This window comes from Pieris brassicae, chromosome 1, assembly GCF_905147105.1.
Source record: "Pieris brassicae chromosome 1, ilPieBrab1.1, whole genome shotgun sequence".
NCBI classification, from domain to species: domain Eukaryota; kingdom Metazoa; phylum Arthropoda; class Insecta; order Lepidoptera; family Pieridae; genus Pieris; species Pieris brassicae.
The window spans coordinates 18,318,377-18,344,702 of NC_059665.1; the positions used below are offsets into that span (position 1 = coordinate 18,318,377).

The 26,326-nt window shown below is 32.4% G+C and overlaps 5 protein-coding genes across 11 annotated transcripts in view; 3 read left to right on the forward strand and 2 right to left on the reverse strand.

Moving 5' to 3' along the window:
- LOC123711131 (rho GTPase-activating protein 7) overlaps window positions 1-11,352 on the forward strand; it is a 181,854-nt gene extending 170,502 nt beyond the window's left edge. For 4 of the 6 annotated variants that reach the window (XM_045663570.1, XM_045663552.1, XM_045663578.1 and 1 more), the window contains 14 exons: window positions 50-192; window positions 1,542-1,697; window positions 2,383-2,492; window positions 3,076-3,243; window positions 3,571-3,683; window positions 4,313-4,565; window positions 4,908-5,011; window positions 5,270-5,397; window positions 5,764-5,923; window positions 6,266-6,360; window positions 7,963-8,100; window positions 8,498-8,638; window positions 8,938-9,114; window positions 9,538-11,352. In XM_045663570.1, the coding sequence (XP_045519526.1) occupies window positions 50-192; window positions 1,542-1,697; window positions 2,383-2,492; window positions 3,076-3,243; window positions 3,571-3,683; window positions 4,313-4,565; window positions 4,908-5,011; window positions 5,270-5,397; window positions 5,764-5,923; window positions 6,266-6,360; window positions 7,963-8,100; window positions 8,498-8,638; window positions 8,938-9,114; window positions 9,538-9,652 (2,001 nt within the window). In that variant the 3' untranslated portion in view covers window positions 9,653-11,352. The remainder of the gene's footprint in view (window positions 1-49; window positions 193-1,541; window positions 1,698-2,382; window positions 2,493-3,075; window positions 3,244-3,570; window positions 3,684-4,312; window positions 4,566-4,907; window positions 5,012-5,269; window positions 5,398-5,763; window positions 5,924-6,265; window positions 6,361-7,962; window positions 8,101-8,497; window positions 8,639-8,937; window positions 9,115-9,537) is intronic. The other 2 variants (XM_045663562.1, XM_045663587.1) reach the window with 1 other exon arrangement.
- A 6,371-nt stretch (window positions 11,353-17,723) lies between these two features.
- Window positions 17,724-19,853, forward strand: LOC123707441 (abasic site processing protein HMCES). Its single transcript, XM_045657492.1, has 5 exons — window positions 17,724-18,160; window positions 18,262-18,502; window positions 18,587-18,787; window positions 19,242-19,454; window positions 19,556-19,853. The coding sequence occupies exons 1-5, from the start codon at window positions 18,141-18,143 to the stop codon at window positions 19,802-19,804; spliced, it is 924 nt and encodes a 307-aa protein (XP_045513448.1). The 5' UTR covers window positions 17,724-18,140; the 3' UTR covers window positions 19,805-19,853.
- A 35-nt stretch (window positions 19,854-19,888) lies between these two features.
- On the reverse strand, window positions 19,889-22,531 carry LOC123707424. Of its 2 annotated transcripts, XM_045657459.1 has the most exons (6): window positions 22,473-22,531; window positions 21,845-22,016; window positions 21,588-21,773; window positions 20,565-21,278; window positions 20,113-20,344; window positions 19,889-20,020 (listed from the first exon to the last, which is right to left on the reverse strand). In XM_045657459.1, exons 2-6 carry the CDS (start codon window positions 21,947-21,949, stop codon window positions 19,920-19,922), a joined length of 1,338 nt encoding a protein of 445 aa, XP_045513415.1. In that variant the 5' UTR covers window positions 21,950-22,016; window positions 22,473-22,531; the 3' UTR covers window positions 19,889-19,919. The 2 variants fall into 2 exon arrangements, with proteins under 2 accessions (XP_045513415.1, XP_045513424.1); XM_045657468.1 differs by lacking the exon at window positions 21,588-21,773.
- Window positions 22,532-22,828: 297 nt separating this feature from the next.
- On the forward strand, window positions 22,829-24,979 carry LOC123707435 (S-adenosylmethionine sensor upstream of mTORC1). The gene has a single exon (XM_045657480.1). The coding sequence runs from the start codon at window positions 23,891-23,893 to the stop codon at window positions 24,842-24,844; it is 954 nt and encodes a 317-aa protein (XP_045513436.1). The 5' UTR covers window positions 22,829-23,890; the 3' UTR covers window positions 24,845-24,979.
- On the reverse strand, window positions 24,867-25,892 carry LOC123707451 (SAP domain-containing ribonucleoprotein). Its single transcript, XM_045657504.1, has one exon. The coding sequence runs from the start codon at window positions 25,768-25,770 to the stop codon at window positions 24,967-24,969; it is 804 nt and encodes a 267-aa protein (XP_045513460.1). The 5' UTR covers window positions 25,771-25,892; the 3' UTR covers window positions 24,867-24,966.
- Between the last annotated feature and the right edge of the window lie 434 nt (window positions 25,893-26,326).

The window sequence follows — 26,326 nt, forward strand, 5'->3', positions numbered from 1 at the left end:
TTGACTGATCAAACTGTACGGCAATTGACACCCTAATTATAAACTTCAGGTATACGTAGAACCATCATCACCGATGGACCTGAAGCCGGATCCAGAAATTCTGCGGGAAGTCCAAAAGTCACCAGGACACACACCACATCGGCGACAAGCGATCAGAACAAGTTCGCTGAATTTGGGAAAAGATGGCCAAAAGTAAGCAAGATTACAATCCGTCATTGGCTTCTATTACCTATATTTATTTGGTATTCCTAAAAATGTCTTAGAATACACATCGATTAATAATTAAGTCCACCATTTCCCGTCATAATGTATAATGATGTGATTTCATCAAAATTTACGGTACTTTTAGTAGATTTTACATATTTCTTAATCAGAAAAACCGATATCCCTACAAATATTGCTTAGACTTTTAGTAATTATAAAGGTATTACTCCCAACGTACAATAAGGCTTTCTCATTACCTTTTTACAAAGTAGCCAACTTCGACACCGTTAGCTAACAATAGCAAGCGGTTAATTTTTGATGAGTTTGTGGAAAGTTTCGAGTTTAAACAAACCATACAAATACTAAGTGTTTGAAGCCACTTGGGTACTTAGCATTGTTCACTTTTCGTAAAGTTTTGAGTTTCAATTAAATCCTCAAAGGATGGTTTCAAAGTTTGTAAAAATTTGCTACGAAAAGCGTTTTCACGTTAAACTTCACATAAACATAAACGTCATTATAAACTTCACACGTCCTTGTGTAATATGTTAAGATAATAATAATAATAACACTTTATTTGAACCAAAATAACACAAAAAATTTAAGAAATGAATACAAAGGATGAAAATGGGCAATGCGGGCGAGTTAAATGCAGTTTTTTTCAAACTAGTACGGAACGATATAAGACGATTATTTTTAAAAAATCTAAATTATTTTCGCCAAAAAAATTACAATAAACCAGACGAATAGAACCAGTTTTATTATAAAATAAATTCCTAAAACCATTTGAAAGGAAACGATTAGCCTACAACTAATTGTCCCAAACAGACACAATTACTGCGTGTAATGGACATTGGACAATGGTGTATTCGTATGTTAATGTGCGACTGCGCAACTAATGTGCGTTTTTCTGTTTCTGGAGCAACGAACTCAAATTGTACCGTGAAGTCTATTTTATATTGTGGCACGATTTCTACCTCTTTGAATGAGAGAAACTAGGAATTTGCCCTAATTCAAATGTTTTTTTTTTATATTAATAATAAAGAATTAGAAATATATTTTGTTAAGAAATGAAGACAAATTTTAGTTACTGAACTTGTTTCCCAAAAATCATCTATAACGTACAAATACATGTTTATCTCACAACTAAGTCTCATCAATATTAGTAACAAAATATACAAATCATCGCTTTCTTTTACACTCTACATTATTGTTTTTACACTCTACTTTATATTCAAAGATAAAAATAAATTTTCCCTTAAATTATATAAATACAAACTATACGTATGAGGCATTTATGTATATTTTTATTTAATATTTTGTCTAACTAAATTTAACAGTTTTTCCACATACAGATTTCGCGATAGAAGTTTGAAAAGGGACAAGTCTGCATCAAGAAGTTCAGAGATGGACAGCAGCCCCAACTCAGCTGGATCCAGGTCACAGGATGGCGACCAGGATGATGACGATGACAGCATCGACATGAAATCTAAAAAGTAAGTTACATTTGCAGTTAAGTTTTATTATATCTTAGAAACATATTTACTCTTACTATTTCATACGAAATGTAAGAGAGTGTAGTTATATATTAATATTATATAAGTGGGTATCTAAATAGATAAAATCGAAGTAAAGGAAATTTAAAAAATAATTAAACCACTTAAGCTGATAAAAATAAGTTAAAAATAATTAAGCTGACTATAATAAGTAATAATACTTTTAAAATGAATTGGTTATATTCATCAGACATTGTTATGTAATATTTTTGTTTTGTTCAATCAGTAGATTATTTAGTAAAATATGAAATTATTCTCCAAGAGATTTTTACATTTACCTTTTCTACAGCTATCGAACTTTTATATTTAAATATTTCATTAAAATAACTAATAACTAACGAAGACAATAAACAAATTTGAGTCAAATGCATTACAACTCCACAATCTGATTTTCCACCTCTGGATACGTCTGGATTTTTGCTCTGAAAACTTGTGTGATCCGATTCAGTTCGTGATTTCTTGTCCGCTAAGGAGTGACCACCCTGCAACGTTTCTCCGGATCTTTACAACATGGCACAAAAAATAAACCAAACGGACATTGCCTTTCTTGCATATCTACCAAAACATCTATAAAATTAATACATACTATAATACATGTATATAATAACAATCTTTTTTTTTTCAGAAATAATATTCAAAGGTGGTATTCATTTAGAACGAATACGCTCAACGGTGGACCGAAAGCGAACAACACGTTGCAGCCGGCACCAAATCAGAAAAACCCCGAGGCCTATTGTAAGTAATGATTAAAGCGATAAGGCTATCGTTAATACCTTTTCGCTAATAGCTATAGTCAAAGATTGATATGAAGAATTTGATTTAATGACCACGTTTCAGAATCAATATGATCTTGTGGCTTGATCACGGATAAATATTTTAAGAGTGTTTAATAGACTTTTTTCCGATACTTAGACATCCGTTATTCTTTGTACCTCATTAAGAAGTTCGCGGAAAGTGTATCCAAATTATCAACATTTCACAGTTTTAATATTACTTAAGAATGAAATCTGTACCAACCGCGGTCTTAGAGGTTACCAAAAAGGTTTGATTGAAATCATTTAAGAAAAGGATTTAGTTGTAGGTGTTGCGTTCGGTTTCGTTGATAATTTTAGGCAAACACTATAGGTAGATAACTGGAGCTACCTTCTCCGCCTGAAACCAGAAAAGTTTATAGTTACATCCTCTGTACTATTCTCACTATCATGTACAACCAAGCCATGTATCCGTTACTACCTTAGTGTTTTACAGCAAAACTAGTAAGAGTATAATTTTGAAATCCAATAAAATTATGGATAATCTTCAACTATAAAATTTTCAGTATCGAGACCAATGTCATCTCTATCCTGCGGCCAGTTGCACATTTTACGGAAACTCGCTTTACTACGTCTGACAGCTTGTATGGAACGGTACTGTCCATCCCACAAGTCCGGGTGGAATTGGGAACTACCCAAGCTAATTAGGAAGATTAAGACACCGGACTACAAAGGTACATTTTATGAAAGCCCTATTTGTTACCAGTTGCATACATAAATATAAAATATATTTAATTTTCAAATTCAATATTCCATACGACTATGCATGAAAACTGGAAAACGAAGTTATTATGTAAATATCTCTGTGGTTACTATATTGACAAAGTTTAGAAATAAAATTCACAGATGATACTTATTTCAAAAATAGAAGTGTTTTTTGCTTCTTATTTCAATGAATATTCCAACTTTTAACGGTGGCTTACGTTTGGGACATAAAAAGGATTAGCTTCTATTTTATAATAAACAATTATTTATTTCTTATGAATTCTGTATAATTTCAGACAAAACAGTATTCGGAGTCCCTCTTACCGTGTCACTGCAGAGGACCGGGCATTGTCTACCAAAGCCGATTCAGTGTGCCCTCAATTGGTTAAAACATAATGCCATGGATCAGGTAAATTCAATTTTTACTATATGAGAAATGCATATATTAAATTTCCAAACTTTTTTATAAAAACTAAACATAAATCCACATCTTATTTAAAATTAAATACACACATTTGTACTAAATAAAGTGATACTGGACAGTACTCTCTCAATTTTAAATTTACGCTTATCTGTGGAAAAATGTGTAAGGTTGGTGGTAAATTTTAGCGATAGTCATACGTTTTGCACTACTGAATTATGTGTAAATTAAAAGTAAATTCGACCTTACTAGGTATTTCACACCGCCGCCTTACTAACCAAATCGAGAAAAAATTTTATGAGAAATGCTGCCATAGTGTTGAAAGTTGTTATAGTGTAATAAAATTAAGGAATTTAATGTATAAAAATATCCAGTTTAGATGAGATTTATAAAAAAGGCTAGTTACAAAAATATAAAAATACTACTCGTACTCATACTCTAAAAACAAATCTGTAAAAAATTACCACTATTGTTACGTACAAAAATCTTTTGTATCTTATTCTGAAGCGAACTTAATACCTTAAACAACGATTTATTTTTTTATCTTCATCAATTTAAAAGTACATAAATATGTCAAAATATTTATGAATAGGTTTACTAAATTTCCATGTTTTCAGATGGGTATATTCCGGAAGGCGGGAGTGAAGTCTCGGATAGCGAAACTCAGAACGATGGTAGAAACCGCCGGTTCAGCTAACGCGGCATTTGCCATAGAGAACATGAACACCACAGACCCAACACATTCCAGCCTAAACTTCGAAGGTGCGCAAGCGCATGACGTGGCAGATATGGTCAAACAGTACTTCAGAGAGTTGCCTGACGCTCTATTAACGAATAAATTGAGTGAAACTTTTATCGCTATATTTCAACGTGAGTTTATGTTTCTTATTAGTAGCTTAATTAAATCAATGAACGATTTAAAAAACAGTAGAATCATAATGTCATATTATTCGTCTTTCGTTCTACGCAGATATTTTCAGGACGACAATACTTGAGGTTAAAATCCTCGCCTAATTCACAAAAACTAATCTCTCAAGCTTAACCTTGTTATTTGTTCCGTCAATAATGTATTACGTCATAATAATTTAAACTTCCTAAAACATACTAGCTATCGTATTAAAAAAACCAATTCCCTAAACAATCTTAAGTAATTTATTTTTAATTTGACGATATAATTAAAATTCTTTATATGCGTTTGACCTGCTTTTACAGATGTTCCAGAACCGTTAAGGCCTGACGCAGTACAATGCGCGTTGCTTTTGTTACCCGAGGAACACCTCGAAGCGCTACAATCATTACTTATATTTTTGGCTGAGGTATTTTAAAATCTTTCTATAAATAAAAATGTCATTAAAAATCAAGTTTAGGTTCTACATAAAACAAACTTAACTACACATGTAATTTCAAATTATAGGAATTTTGACGTTACTAGATCAACTCCATTTATGAAATATACACAAAACGTCGAAATTACTGTTATCTCTTTACAGTTTACAATAACACTGAATGGACATTCCGTTCAGTGCTACTGTAAACTTTAACCTATAAATATAATTAATGTGTTTTTTTTAAAGGTGGCAGAACATTCCGCAGTTAACCAAATGACAGCATCAAATCTAGCTGTGTGTTTCGCGCCAACTCTTTTACGGCTACATCATACTATTCCTCACACTGGCAGCACCAAAGAAGGCAACTCGAATAGGTGAGACATATTAGAAAGAATCCTTTTCTGGCAGCCAACAGACAGAGTTAATATAGATGATCGATTTTTGTTAAAGATTTACTAAACCAATCTTTGTAACTAAATAACTACTTATTAAGAGATTGTTTACGATATTTCATGAAAAGAAAATTTTATTAATTGTGTGTATTTTTTGTTTTTAAAGTATGAGGGTAGTATCAAAATAAGACATGATATCATTCTTATTTAAAAATAAATTTCGTAATCTTAATTTTTTTTAACTATTGTGAATGTATGATGATGCCTCATAGATAACCCAAAAGCGAGTCACGAGGTCTTGCTTTTGGAACACGGAACTGTTCTATAGCTACTAGTTTTTTTTTAAAGGACGATCATAGAGAGTGTAGCAGATCAACGCCAGATTAGCGAGAGCAGAGCAGCTCACGCCTGTCTGCTGCTTCTTATACAGAAGCATCAGCAACTGTTCCTAGCACCTGCTGATATGCTTGCTAGGTGCAAGTTCAACTACTTTGAGGAAAGCGTACCAGTATGTATATTCTTAATACAATTTTTTAAATCTTGGAATCTAATCAGTATAGATTTAGATACAGTTAAGAGAGGTTTCAAAGGTTCTAACTAGTAAAATGATTTGTAATGTCTACTACATTGTTTCAAACTTTTCAGAACCTGCATGGTCACGAGTTTCTGATGTGTATTTACAGCTGTCAAACCTTTTAGAATGGGAAGTTTGACAAATTTGGCCATGTTTAAGATGAGATAGTGACTCGAAATATGAATTCAATACGAGTCTTTGACGAACTTTATATTATATATATAGTGTTCGTAATTTTATTTGACTTGCTTCAATATATCTTGAATATTTTTTCAGGTCGCCTTAGAGGAGTTAGGTGCAGATTTCAATCAAGACTGGAAAGGTTTCCAGCAAGCCTGTATTAAGGCGCTATTAAAAGAAGCCAAAGAAAAGTATGTTAATCCCTTATTCTCAACAAAGTTATTAACCATAGCTAACAATTTTTCGTATCATACCGATAATAATTTGGTTAACTAGTTATTTATTTACTAACATCGTGGTCGTATATCGACTAATATTTTAATTATTTACGAAATTAAAAATTGTACTCATTTTCGAATATTTGAGTACAATGATAATTTAAATTTAAAAATTATGTTTCACTAGACAGAGCTGTTGACTGAATTAATATAGATTCGCTTTAAAACATGTTAAAAAAACTAAAGCCCGCTTTTAGATGAAGCAGTTGTACTCTTAATCTAAGAGTCCGTGGTGAAATATATTATAAACATAATTCTAGTACTGTTGAGTATTCTGCCTTTTGCGTGCATAATATTTTTGCCTCTTTGCCATTTTTGAGTATTCAGAAAGTGTTTAATTTCTTTAATTTTATCAATTATAAATTAATTTGAACGTTACTGTGTTTCTATCATAGGACTTATTCAATTGGCCTTTGTAGTGAGTTCCTGTAATAACTAATTTCGTGCTTTTTTAGAGTCAGTGGGAAGTCTGGGAAGAGGTGAGACTTCGATGTTAGTCGGTTGTTGATCGATCTTGCATCTTCATTTCAATCTGTTCTTTACTCTTTTACGCATTCTACTATCAATATATATTCCTTTTTTTATTTCTCCTATCTTCAATTAAAACACTTTGTTAGTTAAAGTACCCGTAAAATATATTTTCTGAAAGCCGTTATACTTTACACTTATCGAATACCTGTTAATTATGACAATTTTATTTCGCAAATCGTAATAGTTTAAAAGTATATTATAAAATTGTGATAAATAAAATTAGCAATTTCAAACCAATAGATGAGATTTTTGTGTTAAAAAAAACAATGTTAGACTCATTATAAATTATTATGATCGTAAAGAACAGATTCCATCATATTCATTTGTAGATGTCATGTGAACACTGTTTAGGCTCGATGTTTGGTGTAAAGAGAAACTAGTTGAAATGCACCTAGTATAGGATTTTTTGCGAACACATCTTAAATAATGTATGGACGTGTAAATGTTTAGACTTACCTATAACAATAATCGTCACTATAATGTAGCTAATTTTTCAGGAAAGTGTTTTTAGAACAAAATAAATGTTGAATAAATCTATAATAACTTTATATGCAATCAATAATTTTGTCCTCTAACCTTCTCCCTCTATTTCTTTAATTACAGACAGTAAAGTATTATTCTACTTTATTATAATAGTAAAAGATATGAGTAAATTAAGTTAAGCAGCGGATTAAATGAATTTGAAATTATAAAACGCTAAACAAATTTGAGTTTGTTTTCCAATAGTTTCATATAGACATCGTGTGGAGGTGTAATAGATTGAAAATCTTAAAGTACGCATAAACTTATTGAATTTGGTCTAATAGAATAATAACATTGTAAGGAAAAGCCCTTGATTGACGTTAAAGTAATTGAAAACATGATCATATATCAAATTATATATAATCGATTCCACCTCTTTGGTATTAAAAAGTTAATACTTGACGAACCTATCGAAATTATCAGGATTACAATAATTGATATCGATATTAACATATTTAACAGAACGCGCGGTTGGATGTCTGTATCGGGGGCTGCATCGCACGTGGAGCTGTGCTGCAAAAAAGTGGGTGATGGACATCCGCTGAGACTCTGGAGGGCCACTACTGATGTTGAAGCGCCGCCTCAGGAGGTTATGCAGAGGTAAGCTAAAACATTTATTCATAATAAATTGCAATCACTATTGTCCAACGGAGGGAACAATCGAAGTTACATCTAAATCGGTTAAGTAAATATTTTATTTTCTTTGACTTTTTCTACAGTTTTATTTGTTAATCTTGGGACTACTGTGTTGAATTTATTGAGTAAAGCAATATAATCACGCTACGACCGAGTAACCCGTGGGGCAAATAAATAATTTAAAAAAGCACTAGAATATATACGGGAAAGTGAATATAGCTGAAACATTTATAGTTCAAAGTAAAGAATTCCTTATCGTAACGCATATACACCTTCATGCTAGGATCAAAAGTGTATCGAAAACATTATTTATAGCAATTTCGTAATATATAAGACGTCCACTTTTAATTCCTATTTATAGAATACTCCGTGAGCGGCATATTTGGGATGATTCACTGATCAAGTGGAGAGTCGCTGAGAAGTTAGGGCCCACTGCAGAGATTTTTCAGTTCATCACTGCTTCCACCTTCAATTTACCACCGAGGGACTATTGTGTTTTGAGGTAATTTTCATTAAGGCAACAATGCTCAAACAAAATTATAAAATTAAAAGTATCTAATGTTGCTTGTTAACAAAAAAATATTAATTGAAATATGTATAAATATTAAATGATAATAATTAATAAACTTAAAAAAAACCTTTAAAGTATTATTTAGTATTTTGTTTTATAAAAAATAATAGAAATGTATGGGTTGATGGAATATACGGAATTAAAAAAAACTATTTATACCTAGATTAAAAACAACATTAATATATACATCCATATATCATTTGTATCAATAAATTCATAATTTCGTTCAGATCGTGGCAGCAAGGCGGCGGCGGCGGCGGATGGTGCGCCGTGGCAGAGACCTCTGTGGCGCACGGGGCTGCTCCCACCGAAGGGTCTAGGGGAGTCGTCTTGGCCTCGAGGTACTTAGCCCAACCCGCAGGCAAGGGGCGAAGTCGTCTTGTGCATTTGGCTAGGGTTGATACTATGTAAGTACTCCTTGTAGTTTTAACATTTTTATTCCCAAGTACTCTACAGCAGTTACAGACTTTATTTTAAACTAATTTACCAATAAATAATAACACTGTTTTAATAATAGTTGGTAACATATCTATATATATAGTCTGTGCGGAAAAAAATGCACCGTAGGATTTGAGCTTACATAAGAGTTAAATTAACTTTTTTGTAATGTTGACAACACTGTTACGTCATGATAGTTCGCTAATCATCCTGATACTAAACCGTATTTTTGCGAAAATAATTATAATACTTTGTATAATCGCTACGCCAGTTCTCTTTCCGTATAGACTCTTCTGATCATTAAATTGTTTTATTTATAAACAGTGTAAAGCAGAAATGTTGAATTTATATTTTATTTTATCCCCAATATTAACATTATTTTTTAATTCCAGGGGCAGGACACCCGAATGGTACAACAAATGCTACGGCCATATTTGTGCTCTATACTTAGCTCGTATTCGAGCCTCATTCAAGCATAATACAGAAGGACCCGAGTCTAATGTATGATCCAAGCATTCCACTTAAGTTTGGTCCATATTGGCATCAACTTAAGTTAAGCCTTGATTTAGGGCTAATTTTGTCTGTTGTTTGTTGATATTATAATGTATATATCAAACGTCAATACTCTATTCACCCTTTGGTATTGCCAGCTCTGTTGTAACATCGTCGAAAACGTTAAATTATAGGGAAAGTTTATAATTGATAGTACTTTACTAAAGAAATGGGTAATTAAGTGACATGGTTTGCGCTAACTCCCGCTGATTGATGTTTCTTTACGAGTTTTCTTATATTCATGTTAAAATGTAGTTAAATATAATAAATTATAATAAAATATCTAAGATGAGAAAGTTCTATATTTACTATGAAAGTAAATTGTCAAAGTGACAAATTGTATTGCGCGCTATTCGATCGAGTTGGCCGAGGGCAATTACGCAGCGTTACCCATTTCTATTATGGTTAATCTAAAAATTGCAATAAATTAAATGCATAATATTTTTGTCGAAGTATCTCGATTAGGTTAGAATATTTACCTACCTCTAATAATTCAAGTTTTATCTTAATCCCCAAATGGGACCTACCAAAAATCCTGACTGCGTATTTGACACTTAGTTTTAAATTACTCCCCTTTGGTGCAAAATGTAAATATAGCGTAAAGATATATTACTTTAACATCACAAATTACCTATGATGGATGTAATCTCAGTTAAAGATATTTTACCATAAAGTTATCGTAACATATCGCTAGTCATAATATTATATATATATAAAAGTTTGAAACATTATTCACCGTACCTGCCTGTGTTCAGGAAAATATAGTATTATAACAAATAAAATGTAATCAATCAATTAAAATGCACTCTTCTGGAATCTTGGAATTTTAATATTAATATATGTTGATCTTTTATGATATTTTATTGTAAAAAGTCTGATTGTAAATAGATTTACGATATAATAAATAACGTGAACATCACAAACTATTTTAAATTTTGTAGTTATTTAAGACGCCGTTCGCTTTATGAAGAATGACATTTCATTTGCCCCATTTTCAAGACCCTCACCGTCTACATGTGAAAATCTTTAAAATATGTACTGGAATCGGGTGCGCTCTTTAAAAAGCAACGGAATGGAAGCCAAATATCACATTATTATATTTAAGAAAATTGTAAATATGATGCAATGATATTTTGATGTAGTAATCTCAAATAATAATTTATGTGTTGTTAGTTACCTGTGGAATCACAATTTTAATTATATTTAATGTTTGGTGCCCCTAATTGTATTTTGCAACTAAAGTATATTAGTACAAAATTATATTAAATAAAACCGCACTTTTAATCTCTTCATAGAAAGAAAATTGCCATACTTCATCATCATTCCGAGTTTTAAGAATGAAAAATAGGTACTTAGTAAAATTATCATTCCATACACTTACACTTTATATATCTACCTTATATACGAACTGGACTTTATTAAGTAACCTATTAAGACTATAACCTACTCAGAAATATTCATAATAATTACTCGGTACCCGCCTAAAAGTATGCGAAAAAATATTGAAACAGGTCTCCTATGTATAAAAATCCTTAATGCCAGCCAAATTATAACCATAACACATAAAGTAAGCAGAATATGTAATTCCTTTGAATTAAAGAAACAGAAAGATAATTTATTTTACTAAAATATGTAATACTCCATTGATATGTGTAAAATAATAACTATAAGTAATGCATTGTGATTTTATTATCTATGAATTAAATGGACCATTATAATACAAACGGCGCTTTTCTTTAGTAAGTCCCCCTGAGTTCCTTTCACCAAATTTGCCAGTGTAACATAGGCTCCATTACATATTTTAACTAGACACATGCGGCCTTAGGGCCCCTAGAATCTAGAGACTGGATAATGCGAAGCTGTTAAATTGTCACTTCGCAAATACAAAATCTTTACGTATTTTTATAGTAATGGAGTGCATATAAGGCCACTACACTTTAGGAAGCAACTAAGACACTATTGAAGCCAAAACTTGGCTTGATAAACATTATTCGGACTCAGCACTAGGAAAATCAACTGTTGTGAAATGATTTGCTCAGTTTAAACGAGGCGAAATGAGCACCGGGGACGATGCACGCGCGTCCCTTTAAGAGGCTTTTAGTGCCACCACCGAAAAGTGGTGTTGATTATGATAGCTTAGACTCTAAGGATATCAAAGGAATGTGTTGGACATTTCATAGATGATTCTTTGGATATGCGAAATGTTCAAAGTGGGTGCCGTGGGACCTCACAATCGACCAAAACCAACAACAAATAATTGATGATTTTGAGCAGTTTTTGAAGCTTGAAGCTTAATAAATCCAAATATTTGCGACGATATGTGACAATGCATCAAACTCCATCTATCTATTCACACCGGAGTAAAATCGACAGCCAAGTGGACTGCATGTGATGAACCGACTCAAAAGCGTGAAAAGACGCAAAAGTCAGCTGGCCCATGCGCCATAATATTCAACGACTATCTTTAAAAGGGAAAAACTATCAACGGTGACTATTACAAAGCGGTATTGGAGCGTTTGAAGGACAAAATCGCGGGAAAACGGCCCCATTTGAAGTAGAAGCAAGTGCTATTTTATCAAGATAAAGCACCATGTCACAAATCAATGAAAACTATGACAAAATCCCATGATTTAGGTTTAATACATGTTACATGAGAAAAAAACAATGTTAAAAATATAAAAGTAAAATATAATACGCCACCGTCATCAAAGTAAACCAAAAAACTTCGCAGGCGTATTCAAAACGGGACTCGTGCTATTTCTGCTACTACTATTTCCCATATCACAGGAGGCAAGCTTAAGCGAGACTCGCTCCAAAATCATTTGTGTTTTTGCGACCGTATTCGGTTTTAATTTTAGTTTAGCTTTTATGTATTTGGTTGTTTAATTTTTTTAACTAAAATGCATTTGTGTATTAATGCAAGTAGTGTATTATAGTGTCATCATTAATTGTGTTATTGGGAGTAAGAGGATTTAAATTAATATATTTTGTAGAACCTTAAGTTGTTTAAGTTAGAATTGGGCTTTGAATTTCTTCCGCATCCACCGTATTGTCCAGATTCGGCCCCCAGCTACTTTTTCCTGTTGTCAAACCTCAAGAAAATGCTCGCTCGACAAATAGCAACGGAAAAAGACTACATTGGGTGCCTTCATTATATTGAAGAATCTAATGAAATTCTATAATAACAATTTTTTTGCTATCTTACCTTTTGAACTTTTCAGCCCAACTTTTATGTATGCATAATGCATACATAAATAAAACCTGTAATCATGTAAGCTGCACGGAGGTAAAACTACCGTTGAATCGTACACGATTAAGCACTCCATATCTTGTGCGAGGTAAGCACGGCCGGGATTAACAAGTCTCGAGGCTTCAGAAAAAAATGAGTTATTACCATTTGTTTTATTTAAAACATGGGACAAACATTGAACAGATTCCTGAGCACCTTGAAAACATCTGTACCAGCAAAGACATCTCTGTCGAAGCTCTTAACGCCCGTAGAAACTACGCATCATTTAAAATTGGAGTTCCTGCCAAGTTTGGCAACCTAGTTATGGCGGAAGAGAGCTGGGCAGATAAAATAGGCGTCAAGCCTTGGAAAACAAATTTTCGTGGTAAACCAAAAGAAAAATAGGACTCCCGTAATTAATACATTATATAATAAGAATGAAAAATCAAAAGCCTTAAAATGAAATTACTAACATTCAGAACAAACCTTATAACGTTTATCGATGTCCAATTGGTCGCTATAACAGACAGAAATCTGGATAGTTCTGTATGTGACGCTTAAGTTATTGATGGTAACTGGTCTGTTATACGCAGAGACCGTGGGCGTCCTGGAGGGGGTGTTATGCTTTTGTCAAAAGCACCCTTACATTTGACGCATTTCCCAGAATACGAAAGCAGCGACGTTGAAGATATTTGGGCTAGGTTTAATTTTATGGGCCAGTATGTATACATTTGTGTTGTCTAGTAACCAGCTTCCACTTCTGAAAAATTGTATATAAACTGGTTTGATAATGTAAGTCATATTGTTAAGGTACTAAGTAATAGTAAAAAGATTTTTATGTTAGGAGATTAAATTTTTATAGCTGTAGTGAAAGTTGTATAATGAATTGTTTCCTTGCTGAATTGGGCTTAATTCAGTTCAATAAAATATTGAATAAGAACGGGAGGATATTAGATGCAGTCCTTACCGGTGAAGAGTCGAGTTACAGCAGAGTAAATGTGGTAGCGGTAGAATCAGGTGATGAGTTGTCCCGAATTGACGGTCATCTTCTCTTGAAAGTAACTCTTAATTACAATTTCTACCAACCTGCGCAAACCCTTGAACCATCGAATATTACCAACATAACAGTATGGAACTTTATTAAGGGATTTTTTTTTTCGTTATGTTACATTCTATCAGACGTAGACTGGAGAGAATTACTTGCTATTGATGATGTTGATGAAGCGGTGGAACATTTTATTAGCATTCTATATAGTTCTTTTGATCACTTTTTTTCCTAGAAAAGTTCGAAAATTAACCCTGTATATTTTAGTAATGAAATCATTGCTAAATTCAGAACTAAAGCGCAGCTCCACCTCCACTGGCAGTGGAAGTTTCTTAATATATAATAAACCGTGTTTAGAGTTTAAACGTCTTAGGTCAATCATTAAGAACGACATTGGCAAAGCTAACATTAACTATCTACATATCCATTATCCATATCATTAAATTTAGTTAGTAAACATACGCAATTTTGGCAACATATTAATTCCCTTAGAAACCCAAAAGCCAAAGAGTCTGCAATTCCTTATGTTGAATGATGTTGAATATTATGGTTGTGACGCGGCAGAGGCATTTGCTAGTCACTTTTAGTATTTCTGGCAGACCGCCCGCAACTAAATCTAATAACTGCCAATCGTAACCCAAATGCATACGCTAATCATTTTGATATCAAAAGTTTCGAAAAAGAAATTATTTATAAATAAACTAAAATCTAAAACACCTCCGGGTCCAGATATGATTCCGGCTTATATAATTAAAGGACTGGCAGACTATTTAATATTACATAGGTAAAAAATCGCATATTTTCAATTTTATTTTATATTCAGGGGCCTACCCAACGTTATGGAAGACATCCCGCGTGACCCCAGTTCCTAAAGTTAATTGTGGAAGCAAAGTCGAAAACTACAGGCCTATCGAGATTCTGTGTACGCTGGCGAAGGTGTTTGAAATGTCCTTACATTCGTTAATGTTGCCGAAATGCATTCCCCGCATGACTCCTTGCCAGCACGTCTTTCATCCACATAGATCGACCGACCTATCAAGCGTAATTAAATCTTCCAACATCTTATTATTTGCCGACGACGTCAAGGTTTTTAAAGTAGTTAAAACTAGCAATGACTGTCTGTGTATGCAACATGATTTGGATAAACTGCTGCATTGGAGTGAATTAAATAACCTCCAGTTTAACTATGGCAAATGTGAAGTGATGACCTTTAGTGCCTCTCCAAATAAAATACTCTGCGACTATAGAATAGGATCTGTAGTTATTAGCCGCGTAGGCAAAGTCTGCGACTTGGGTGTTTTGTTTGTTCCCGATCTTTCATTTGTGGAGCACGTTCGGACAATTACGAATGCTGCATTTAGGAGATTGAGGTTTGTCCTGCGAAATTCAGTTGGTCTGTCGGACACTGCCACTAGGGTGCTATATTCATCATTAGTAAGGCCAATTCTTGAAACCAGCTGCGACATATGAAAGGTATTATAGAGATATGATTTAAAGGGTACAGAAAAAGTTCCTTGGAAATTTGTATAAAAGAAGGTACAATTTTTTTCCTTACCTCAAGCCTACTAAGTTTTTTATGGGGGTTTTAGGGTACATTCAATAATCAAATTTGGTTTAAGCGTAATTAAAAACGAGACGGAAAGCGCACACTTGCTTGGAGAGATCATGAGATACATTCCGGACAATTATTACCGCTGCCGGAAACAACCTTTTTTCTGGGCGTTCGGCTCGAACTGTCCATGGTCAAAAGTTTTATGTTATTTTTAGTTAGAATTTGGTCTTGGGTGTACATTTGGGTATAAATAAATAAATATATATTTTATTTTATAGAAATTGAAAATATAAAGTGTAGTATCGAAATTTATCGAACTACTTAGTTGAATTTTTTTCTTTTATATAAGTAACAGGTAAAGGTAAGTATAATGTTGGACGAAAATCTATGTGATATCACTTGTCGAAATTTTTAATTCTTATCACGAGTTACGTAACCTTACTTAATTTAAGTTACATATGTATATGTTAGTCATCACATATAAATGTTAGCCATCGTCGCACACATGGCACCTAAAACAGAAGCCCATGCACAACATGAAGCCCCATAAATTGTAATACAATATTCTTGTTTCGGATAATGTCCAAAAATGTCGACTTCACTTGTGTCTCTCAGATTTATAAACTTTAGATGAGATGATGATGATTATTAGCGTCGCAACCCCACTACCCGTAATTGTAGATATGTCCCAATATTTTGTTAACTTTTCGTAGGTAAAATGAGTTGGAGCTGCAGCTGTTAGTGTCCTGTGAATATGATGGGGAGGGCGAGGTAAACTTTAAAAAAATATGTAATGTAGTCAATTTAAGTTAAAAAAGTATAGTTGTATTTTTTAACCAATGGGTTTGACCACCAAAGGAACATGCAACCAATTGCTTGCTTAGTCAAATTCTATGTAATTTTACAAAATTTTATAATCTTAGGCTTGAGTATATCTCGAGTGAACACAGCATACTTTGGCATCCATATGGATCTCGATTCATTTGTCGCTGAAGTTGACTACGAATCATTTCACATTTATATTTTTTAAGGGATATATTTTAGGCAACTTGGTGATCGGCCTTGTATTCCTTAGGCATTTAATTGATGTATGGCTTGTAGACGTACCGGTTGAACCCAGTCACCCTATGAGCAAGTATTAATTGCCCAAAGGTTTACAGTCACAGTACAAAAATACGATCACATGTTCATTTAATTCGTGTCTTAGTCATAATCTCGTCTTGAGCGATGTCAAATATGTCAAAAATTACATACAAATAATGGTTTAAAAGCTATTCAAACTAGATTTAGGTTGGATTGACGTTCTAGAATACGGGGCCTCAGAATGGAGATTAACACGCTCAGGTACAGATACCGGCAAACTTCTTTAGCATTAAACAAGGGAGTGGGGAGAAGTTTGCGCAGCGCGGGACAGAAACGTCACCTAATAATGTCACCGTCACCTGTAGCTAAAAATCGCTTCTGCGCAGGCATGGAAATTTGTTCAAGATGTTTGCCGGTGTCTGTACGTGCCGGTAGCTTTACACTACACTTATGTTAGTTGATTATCCGAAGCAATAAATAGTCGTTTTTAATCGTGTGAATATTAATAGTTTCAAAACATTAGAAGAAAAAGAAAAAAATACAATAAAGATATGGGTCTTAAATCACCGCAAACTTTTATTATGCTTAATAAGATTTAATCAAAGCAGAAATCGTTTGTCAGTTGAAATTTATGGAAAAAAAGGTATTGAACTTGAAGATCATCGCAGTAATTAGTGAGAAACCAACGAAACCTTGAACGGCTTGCTTCATTCAAAGCGTCGAATGCTAGCAAACAATTACTTAATTTGAGAACCCAACAGTGCTAGGTCATATGCAGAAAAATAGTGTAGAAGTAAAGATTCGACTTCCAAATCATTAAATATACATTAATTTAATATACATTAAATGAGCTTCTGTTTATGTTCTTTAAATATAGAATCCTTAATTAGTATCCGTTAGTATGTTTTCATTGCAGTTACCCAATGATGCCAACTTGGGGGGATTTCTCCCCAAATGTAGGGGGAATCAAGATAACCAGGGAATTTTAAGGGGTAAATTTATTTAGGGGAATTTTTAGGGTATACTTCATTTAATACTTTGTTTTTCTTGAACCAACCTCGACCTTATATTAAACCTCAAACCCGACCTACAAATTAAACCAAATATGCTAGGTCACTACGTGGCGTGGCTTTAACTGAAATATCAAGCTATAAATTTCCAAGATCGAAATAACAGCTATTATACTATGTACTTGTATTTGAATACATATTTGAAATTACTTCTCAGACAGAGAGTACAACAAAAACTTTAGAGGTTTTTAATTGTTATATTTAGAGATTTACGTTAGGTGGTCCTAGTATAGGAGGAACATTCTGTAGAAGTTTGCATCACTGCCACCAGTCCGAATTTCGAGGTCTGGCTTTTCCGATTCCGGGTTAACCCACACGAACTACCTACTAGTTAAATCATAATAAAGAAGTACAAAGTATTTGTGAGTTGGAATGAAAACTTTTAACGTACTCTAACCAGTTTAATATAATATGAAGACATCACGTATATATAAAATTTTAATTAAACATTTACAGAAATAACGATGTGTGGACGTACCGGTCTGTAAGTGGAGGTTTTGATTATAATAAAAAAAAAATATTGTTACTAACGGTATTAACAACCACATTAAATGTAATTACTTTAAATTGTAATACATATTTCAGATCACTCCACAGAGATCAAGTTTGTTGTGCTTGCAGCTTCTTGGAAAAGAAGTTGAATAGATTTATTAAACCCGATTATCTTAATGAATATAACAATGGCAAAGAGTATACACCATCTTACAATATAGCACCGACAGATGTTACTCCCATTTTAATTTCGGCGAGTAAATTTAAGAATGCTGCCCAAACAAGTAGAATCATTAAACCTATGATGTGGGGAATAATACCACCATGGCATAAGGTTATCTCAAGAACTATTCATGGCTGATTTGAATTAATTATATAAACGAAAATGATTTTATGGTTGATATTTAAATTTCAACAGGGTGACTACAAAAAACACAATTTAAGCACAAATAATTGCCGCATAGAGAATATAAAAAGTTCATCACTATATAATCCAATATTCCGTGGTGGTGGTAGATGTATAATTGTAGTAGAAGGATTTTATGAATGGCAAACTTCTGAGAAGACAAAAAATAAACAACCATACTATATATATATGAAACAACATCCAAATTTAAAGGTGAAAACTAAACTTTGTAATAGTAATTTTGTTCCTGGACAATTAAATTCTTAAGAAGTCACTCATGTAAAATTTTGGGTATAACTTCCTTAACTGAATATTGTCATATGAATGTATATACATTCTGCTATTCCTTTGGACTAAATTTACATGACAGTAGGTTTAGAATGGATTCTGCATGTTGGACAGGACTACTTGTGATTTTCAAATTCTGATTCAAGAACTCTGAACGAACTATGTAATTAAAAATTAAGGATGCAATTTGTATTTTTCTATAAACATAATCGTTAAATATATGGATGAGCACATAAGCAAAAATCCCAGTAAATAAGGTTTTACTTAGTTGAAATTTGATATTACATTATTTATTTATTCACCTACAGTATATATGCCAAACTATAATAATTATAATATATAGACATAAACATTACCACATACATTACTTACATTGCAGGTGACTGACCAAACAACTTGGTCAAACAACTTCAATGAAAATGAAGGATGGACAGGAATTAAACTTATGTACATAGCTGGTCTATATCATGTCTGGAGAGATGAAAATGTGGTCATATATTCTTATTCAGTAATCACAATGGAATCTAATGAAACACTCCGTTGGCTACATCATAGAATGCCAGCCATTTTAAATAATGAAGATCAAATAAATGTAAGACATTGGTATTTTCTTTAATTAATCATTATTATATGTCAATTAAATCAAAATGTTATTGAGTATCTTTTAAGTATAGACATTTAAATTTGTTTAAGGCTTGGCTCGACATTGATAATGTAAATGCAGACATGGCTTTGGAGTACTTAAAATCTATGAACATACTAGAGTGGCATCCAGTTTCCAACATGGTTAATAATTCTAAAAATAAATCTGCTGATTGTAATAAAATTATAAATCGAGAAAAAGCAAAATCTTCACAGAAAACTCTAACATCCTGGTTTTCAACAAATAAACGAAAGTTAAGTGAATTTGAGGAAAAAAAATCAAAAAAGGTTAAGTTTTAAATAAAAGAAATTCATTAACAAGTGTTATTTATTCATATTAATATTTATTGCACCAAACCTATGAAATTTATGAAAATGTATTTAGAGAATTTAGAAACAGTTCTTAAAATTCCATTTAAATGTTATCTATTCTAAATTGTTTGAAGTCAGCTTCACATCTTATCATTTTATGATTCTTCAAGAAATCTTGTATAAAGTCTTGTACTTCATATTCCTCTGAAACAATATATAGGTGCCCATGCTTTTAAAGTGAAATTAGTGACAAAAAGTAGGTACATTAATATTTATAAGATATGTGCAACACATACCAGGATATTTACTGCATTGATATATCAACCTAATTAGATGTTTAGCAAGAGACTTAAATAGGGCTTTCCCTCTAATCCTTCCTTTGATATAATATGGAGTGAGAAGTTTCACAACCCATGGAGCAATCCGCTCCTTACAACTAGTAATGAATTCTGGTGTTTCCTCAAGGGGTGACATAACACCTTCATCATCACTGTCATCACCAAATAAATCTGTTAACAAATCTTTTATCTGCAAAAAGACTTAACATGAATCCTCGTAAATTTAGGTTCTGATACAGTTTGACATTACTATTTTTATAATCTAAGTATATATTATGTTTAATTCAAATCTAATGTCTCATAGAATCAATATTTAGTTTAGAAGAAACGTAAATAATCATCAAAAATAAGGGATATACATTTTTCTAAGCTTATCTATTGTAAAGCACTCTTTAACATTAAATCATTACCCTTAATAGCTTTGCTCTATTACAGTCTCTAAGTTGGTCTAGTAGTTCATTAAGTTTAACTTTCAGAAAATATTCTTCACAAATCCATTTTTTAGACAGCTTACTATTTTTTGTTGCTTCAATTTTAGTGTTATGTGTTTCTGACTCTGTATTATTTGATAATACTTGGGATAGAGAAGTTAGCCTTTTATCTAAAGAACTAATTTGATCTGCATGATGTTCTATTATAGAATTATTTTGGTTTGTTTTATTTTGAATATCATTATTTAACTTTTTTATATCCTCAGAAAATGCAATATCATAAGCATTGGAAAATATTCCATCAAATATATCATCATCATTTGTCGCTCCTTCAAACAGTTTTTCCATTTGTTGCATTACTTCATCTGCATCATGTGATTCTTGAGTTAATATTAAATTTTCATTTGTTTTATCTGTGTTTGAGATTTGACAACAATTATCAACTTGAGTAGCCTTGACTTGTGTTATACCTTCAAAATTTTTATGTTTTAAAATTAAAGTTTCATTCTCATCAAATGGTGGTGAATCTCTTCTAATCTTTTTTCTTTGATAACAAGTGCATACACAAGAACAATCTTTACCCATTGTTAGTGATGTTTGTGACTTCTTTTCATTTTCAGGTGGTTTCTTTAGGCATTCAAATAATTTTTTGTTCAGTTTCCCTTTCTTTGTATCAGCTTTAACCTGATTTATCTATGAAATATTATATATAATTATTATAAGTATAAAGTATTTGTTGAATAAATAAGAAATGCTTTGTAAGCTCTTAAATGAAGACCTGCTTTTAATTAAAAGAGAATAATATTTTGTACATTAAGCCTGTATGCATCTTACACAGCGGGACTTATATTCAAAAAAGAAATGTAATAATATTTTAAGGTGATTTGCTGTATATATGGATTATTAAAATACACTACTTCAATGATTCTGATGAAATGATAAAAAAAAGGTCAAGAATATTATACTAGATTTATATCAGTATAGAAAGACAGAAGAACATACCATAGTGACAATGTTTCTTCTGTACAAATTGATCACCATTGAACTTTGAGCTGCTGTTGTCTCAATTATTTTAGCACACCGCCAAATTGCACTCGGGAGGTAGATATTCTTATTCAGCAATTTTTGGTGGTTTTCATAGTTTAAAGCAAGTAATTTTATGACATGCTCCATGTAATGTTTTCTTACCTGTAAACATTCAAATAATTTTAATATATATATAACATCGAAATACGAATACACAGTAGTAAATAAGATACCTTAGAAATTAAAAGATGGGGCTCAAATTCGATTTCAGGAAGTGGTATTACAGAATTATCATGCTGTTGAATCCATTTTTCAATCATTAGATCATTGTCGTCCATTTCAGTGTTTCCCCCTTAAGCGTATTTTAAATATTTAGAAAACCGCCTTATTTAAACTACCTTGTACCTAAACACAAATAAACAATAATTCAGAATTTTGACAGAGCAGTGTTACCAATTTTTATTATTATCATAAATAATTTTCTAAAACATTATTTCGTAGATTAAATATTATTACAAAACGCATGGCCTTGTTTATAATATTATTTCTTCTATAATCTATTTAGACAAAGTAATATTAGCAAATGGCTTAAAGGTCTCGTTACCAGGCCATAAAATTATTATAAAAAAATATTTATATAATATTGGCAATAAGCTAACACGTTTTCCACAATATTTCACAGCTATCAAAAAACTATTTTTTTTTACAGGTGTTACTTTGTGTACCTGGTGTACTTCTAAAGAAGCCGAGAAACGCTCAGAAAAATATTGAGGAAAAAATGGCTTTCGATATAAGAAAACTCAATCGAACAGAAAAGTACTCGTTGAACGCAACGACATAAATTCTTGGAGAGCAACATACCTCAAAAAAATTAGAAAAACGAACTTGGCGAAGAAAAACCAATCATATATTTGGACGAGTCATACATTCATTCTTCGCACACTGTTGGACGCACATGGCAAAGTGATGATATGGATGGTGTTTTGAACCCCATTTCAAAAGGGAGCAGGTGGATAATTATTCATGCTGGAGGAGAAATATAATTCGTACCGAATGCCTGAATGAAAGTGGAGATTAACATGATGAAATGAACAAAGAAAACTTTAAAAAGTGGGTAACCGAAAAACTTCTTCCCAATTACACGAAGAGAGAATTATTGTCTGTATTGCATTTGCATTAACAAAATTTGCCCCAATTCAAATACGAGAAAAGGTGATATGCAAAAGTGGCTCACTGAAAACAATGTGGAATACAATGAGGGTTTCACAAAACCCCAGCTGTATGAATTAGTAAAGAGACACAAACTAGCACCGAAGTACGAAATCGATAATTTACTCAAAAATTAAGGACACACTGTTCTTAGATAGCCACCATTCCACTGCGATTCGAACGCCATAGAAATGATTTGGAGTTCTATGAAACGTGATGTCGCCGATCACAATATTGGAAAGACTGATTTAGAAATGCCGCAATGAATCTCAAATGGATTTAATGCAATATCAGCAGAAGGATGGCAAAAATATTGTGGTCATGTAAAAAAGATGGATATTTAGATGAACCGTTCATCATAACTTTGAACAGTGACCGCCAAGTAGCGATTCTGCAGATGATGAAACTCATGATTGTTATGGTTCGGGTTCGGGTTCAGGAATTCGACCTATAAATGAATATAAAATTTATGTTTATTTCTTACTTAATGTTAAAAGACTTACGCTCATATGTATAAAAACACTATAACACTCCTTTATTCAATCTGTTATTACATCTTCACCTTGAGATATCTCTACCACAGAATATTTCAATCGACATTATCGAGTGTTTCAAGGAATCTTGATTTTATAAATAAGACCGAAAGAATTTTAGCCTAAAAACCGCCAACTTTCAATTAAGGGCAACAATAGATTCGACTCTAGCGACGCCGTCACCGGGTCTGATAAATGATAATTTTGTAGCCTGTAGGCCAGTATTTTATTCTGTACGAGTTGGCACTTGGCATCACAATCTCTACTAAACCTGTGATGTTCCACGACACAGAAAATAGCAAATTAACAATTCAAGTCCAACTGATTGACTCATACAAAAAAGAGATTTAATTAACCTATTTGCGAAAATTCAATGTTTCAAAATATTACTATGTTTTAACATATAATATATCAAACTTACGCCCAGGATTTAGTATTAAAGATTAATGTCTGGGTAAAGGTTTACTGAGATACATGCATCGTTATGTGAAAAATATAACTTTTTAAATTAGCTATATTCAAAGCACAGTTATCATAATGGCAAGTGAGAAACATAAACAATTAGCTCAGTATATAAAAGAGGTGCATAATAACTTGAGAAAAAGTGCAGCTAAAGTCGGGCCAAATAATGCTTGGATGTTGCATACTAAAAACGAAGAGGTATTATTGACGTATGCTAAATGTATGCAGGAGCTAGCTACAACATATTGGGAAGAAAACTCTGCCAACGAATCTAGTTTAGCATCCTCACGAATAGAATGGTCTGTCAAGCTATGCACTGATTATTTTGTTAATGAAGAATATATTAAATATCGTGAGCGGGATATAGCAATCAGCAAAAAGCTTTATCTAACATTAAACTTTGTTGATTTGTTTCAAGATCCTCTAGTGCTCTTGGATGTTGGAAGCTGTTTTAACCCATTTAGGGCATATAAGTTATTTCATGTCTTAGCTGTAGACTTATGTCCTGCTAATGACTATGTCAAAAAATGTGATATTTTGCAAGTGAATATAGGAAATGAAACAATTGTACATGATAATACTGTTATACAATTAAAAGAGGAGTCCTTTCATATAATTACATTTTGCTTTCTTTTAGAATATATTCCTAGTTCAGACTTACGCATAAAGGCTTGTGAAAATGCCTATAAATTACTTAAACCAGAAGGAATACTCATAATAAACACACCAGATTCTAAACATGTAGGTGCTAATTGTAAATTAATGAAATGTTGGCAATACACATTAGCATGTCTAGGTTTTACTAGAATTAAATATGAAAAATTAACACACATGCATTGTATGGGATTTAGAAAGGCGCTACACAAAGATGTAGCTCTCCGATGGGCTACTATACATAGGAGAGCAGATACAGACTTTGCAATAAAAATACCTCAGGATTATATAAAAAGAGAACACAAGTTTTGGCAGTCAGCAGATTTAAAATTATCTTCAGAAGATTTTAAAGATTTACCTTTTTATGATTTATGAAATATATTATTTAAATTAAAGATTTATGTTTTTAGTCTTCTTTATTTAAGTGACTTAAGCTTATATTATATACTTACAGTAATAAAATGTTATGAAATTTTTGTTAAATTATAAGATTAAACCTATTTCACAGTACTAAACTTAGCTTTTCGTTTCTCCAATTTTTCCTGTTTTTCAATGTCAGTCATAAGTGATGATACTGATTGGCCAAACCTCTCTGCCCTCTTTTTAAGTTTGTCAAGATTGTCTGTAAGTGTACCAGGTATAGTTACATTTGATACATTACACATTGAAATGTTTGTGGTCCCAAATCGCTGTTTCCTTGCCTCCTTACGTATATCATCTGATACTTGAACAGGAAGTCCAAAACGTTTAGCTCTCATTTCTAAGCGTGTCTTTAAATCCAGATTACTTGTAATCTTAACTTTATTAGCTTCCAATGACGAGATTTTATCGGCCTCTTCCTCTCCTTTTTCAGCTGGTTGGGTAGCAGTTGAGGAAGATGTCATGGAAATAGTTCGGTTTAATACAATCTTTTTGGGGCCTATTTCCTTACTATCCGTAGATTGTTCCTTTTGTATCTCAGTTGTTATTTTTCTTTTCAAAATCTTTTGAGGCTTTGCTTCAACAGATGTTTTTTCTGGTGAGGATTCTTCGAGTGCCAACTCCTCGGTAAGCGTATCTACTGCGCTATCTTCCAAAATATCATTATGCGCTTTCTCATCTTCATCATCTAGTACACCTTCTGAGTCTAAGTCATCTGAATCCAGGTTAATATCGGCATGTTCATCGGCTTGTGTCGCAGTCTGGAGTCTTGCTATGAGTTCAGCTTTATCACCAGAATAGGGCAACCCACGTGTTCGTAATTCCTTTCGTAACTCTACAACTTTCATCTTAGAAATGTCGCTTAATGTAGAATCTGCCATTTTCCAGAAATTAAATAATAAATACGAGTCTTGAAATGCAATAAAATACTTCAGATGGCATAAAAGTTGGAAACAAATACCAATTGTTTACGCCGCAGACGGCAGAAAATCGAAAAATACTACAGACTAAAAATGACTAATAAACCATTCGATAACAGATGTCAGCAATGACAGTTACAATCTTACGACTGTCAGACAACAGATGTAAAAATAAACCTTAGTATCTAATAATTTACACCAAAAAATAATTATATCAGAAAGAATATTGTAAACCGTACAATAATGACCTCCTGTCTAGCAACAATATAAAATTTGTGGGGCTTGGATGAGGCTTTTACTTGTTGGGGTCCATATAAATATAAAGACAATTATTATATTTCTTACTGTTAGTATCTTGTGTCGTATGTGTTTGTATTTTTAAATAATAATTCAAGTGTAGAATAATAATAATTCATTATTATTAAGGGGAAGAGGTTGTGTATACTGTATATCTGAGCCATAACAGGAGGGTGATATGATTTTGTGAAATTCTAAACTTACTTCTGAGAAATGATAA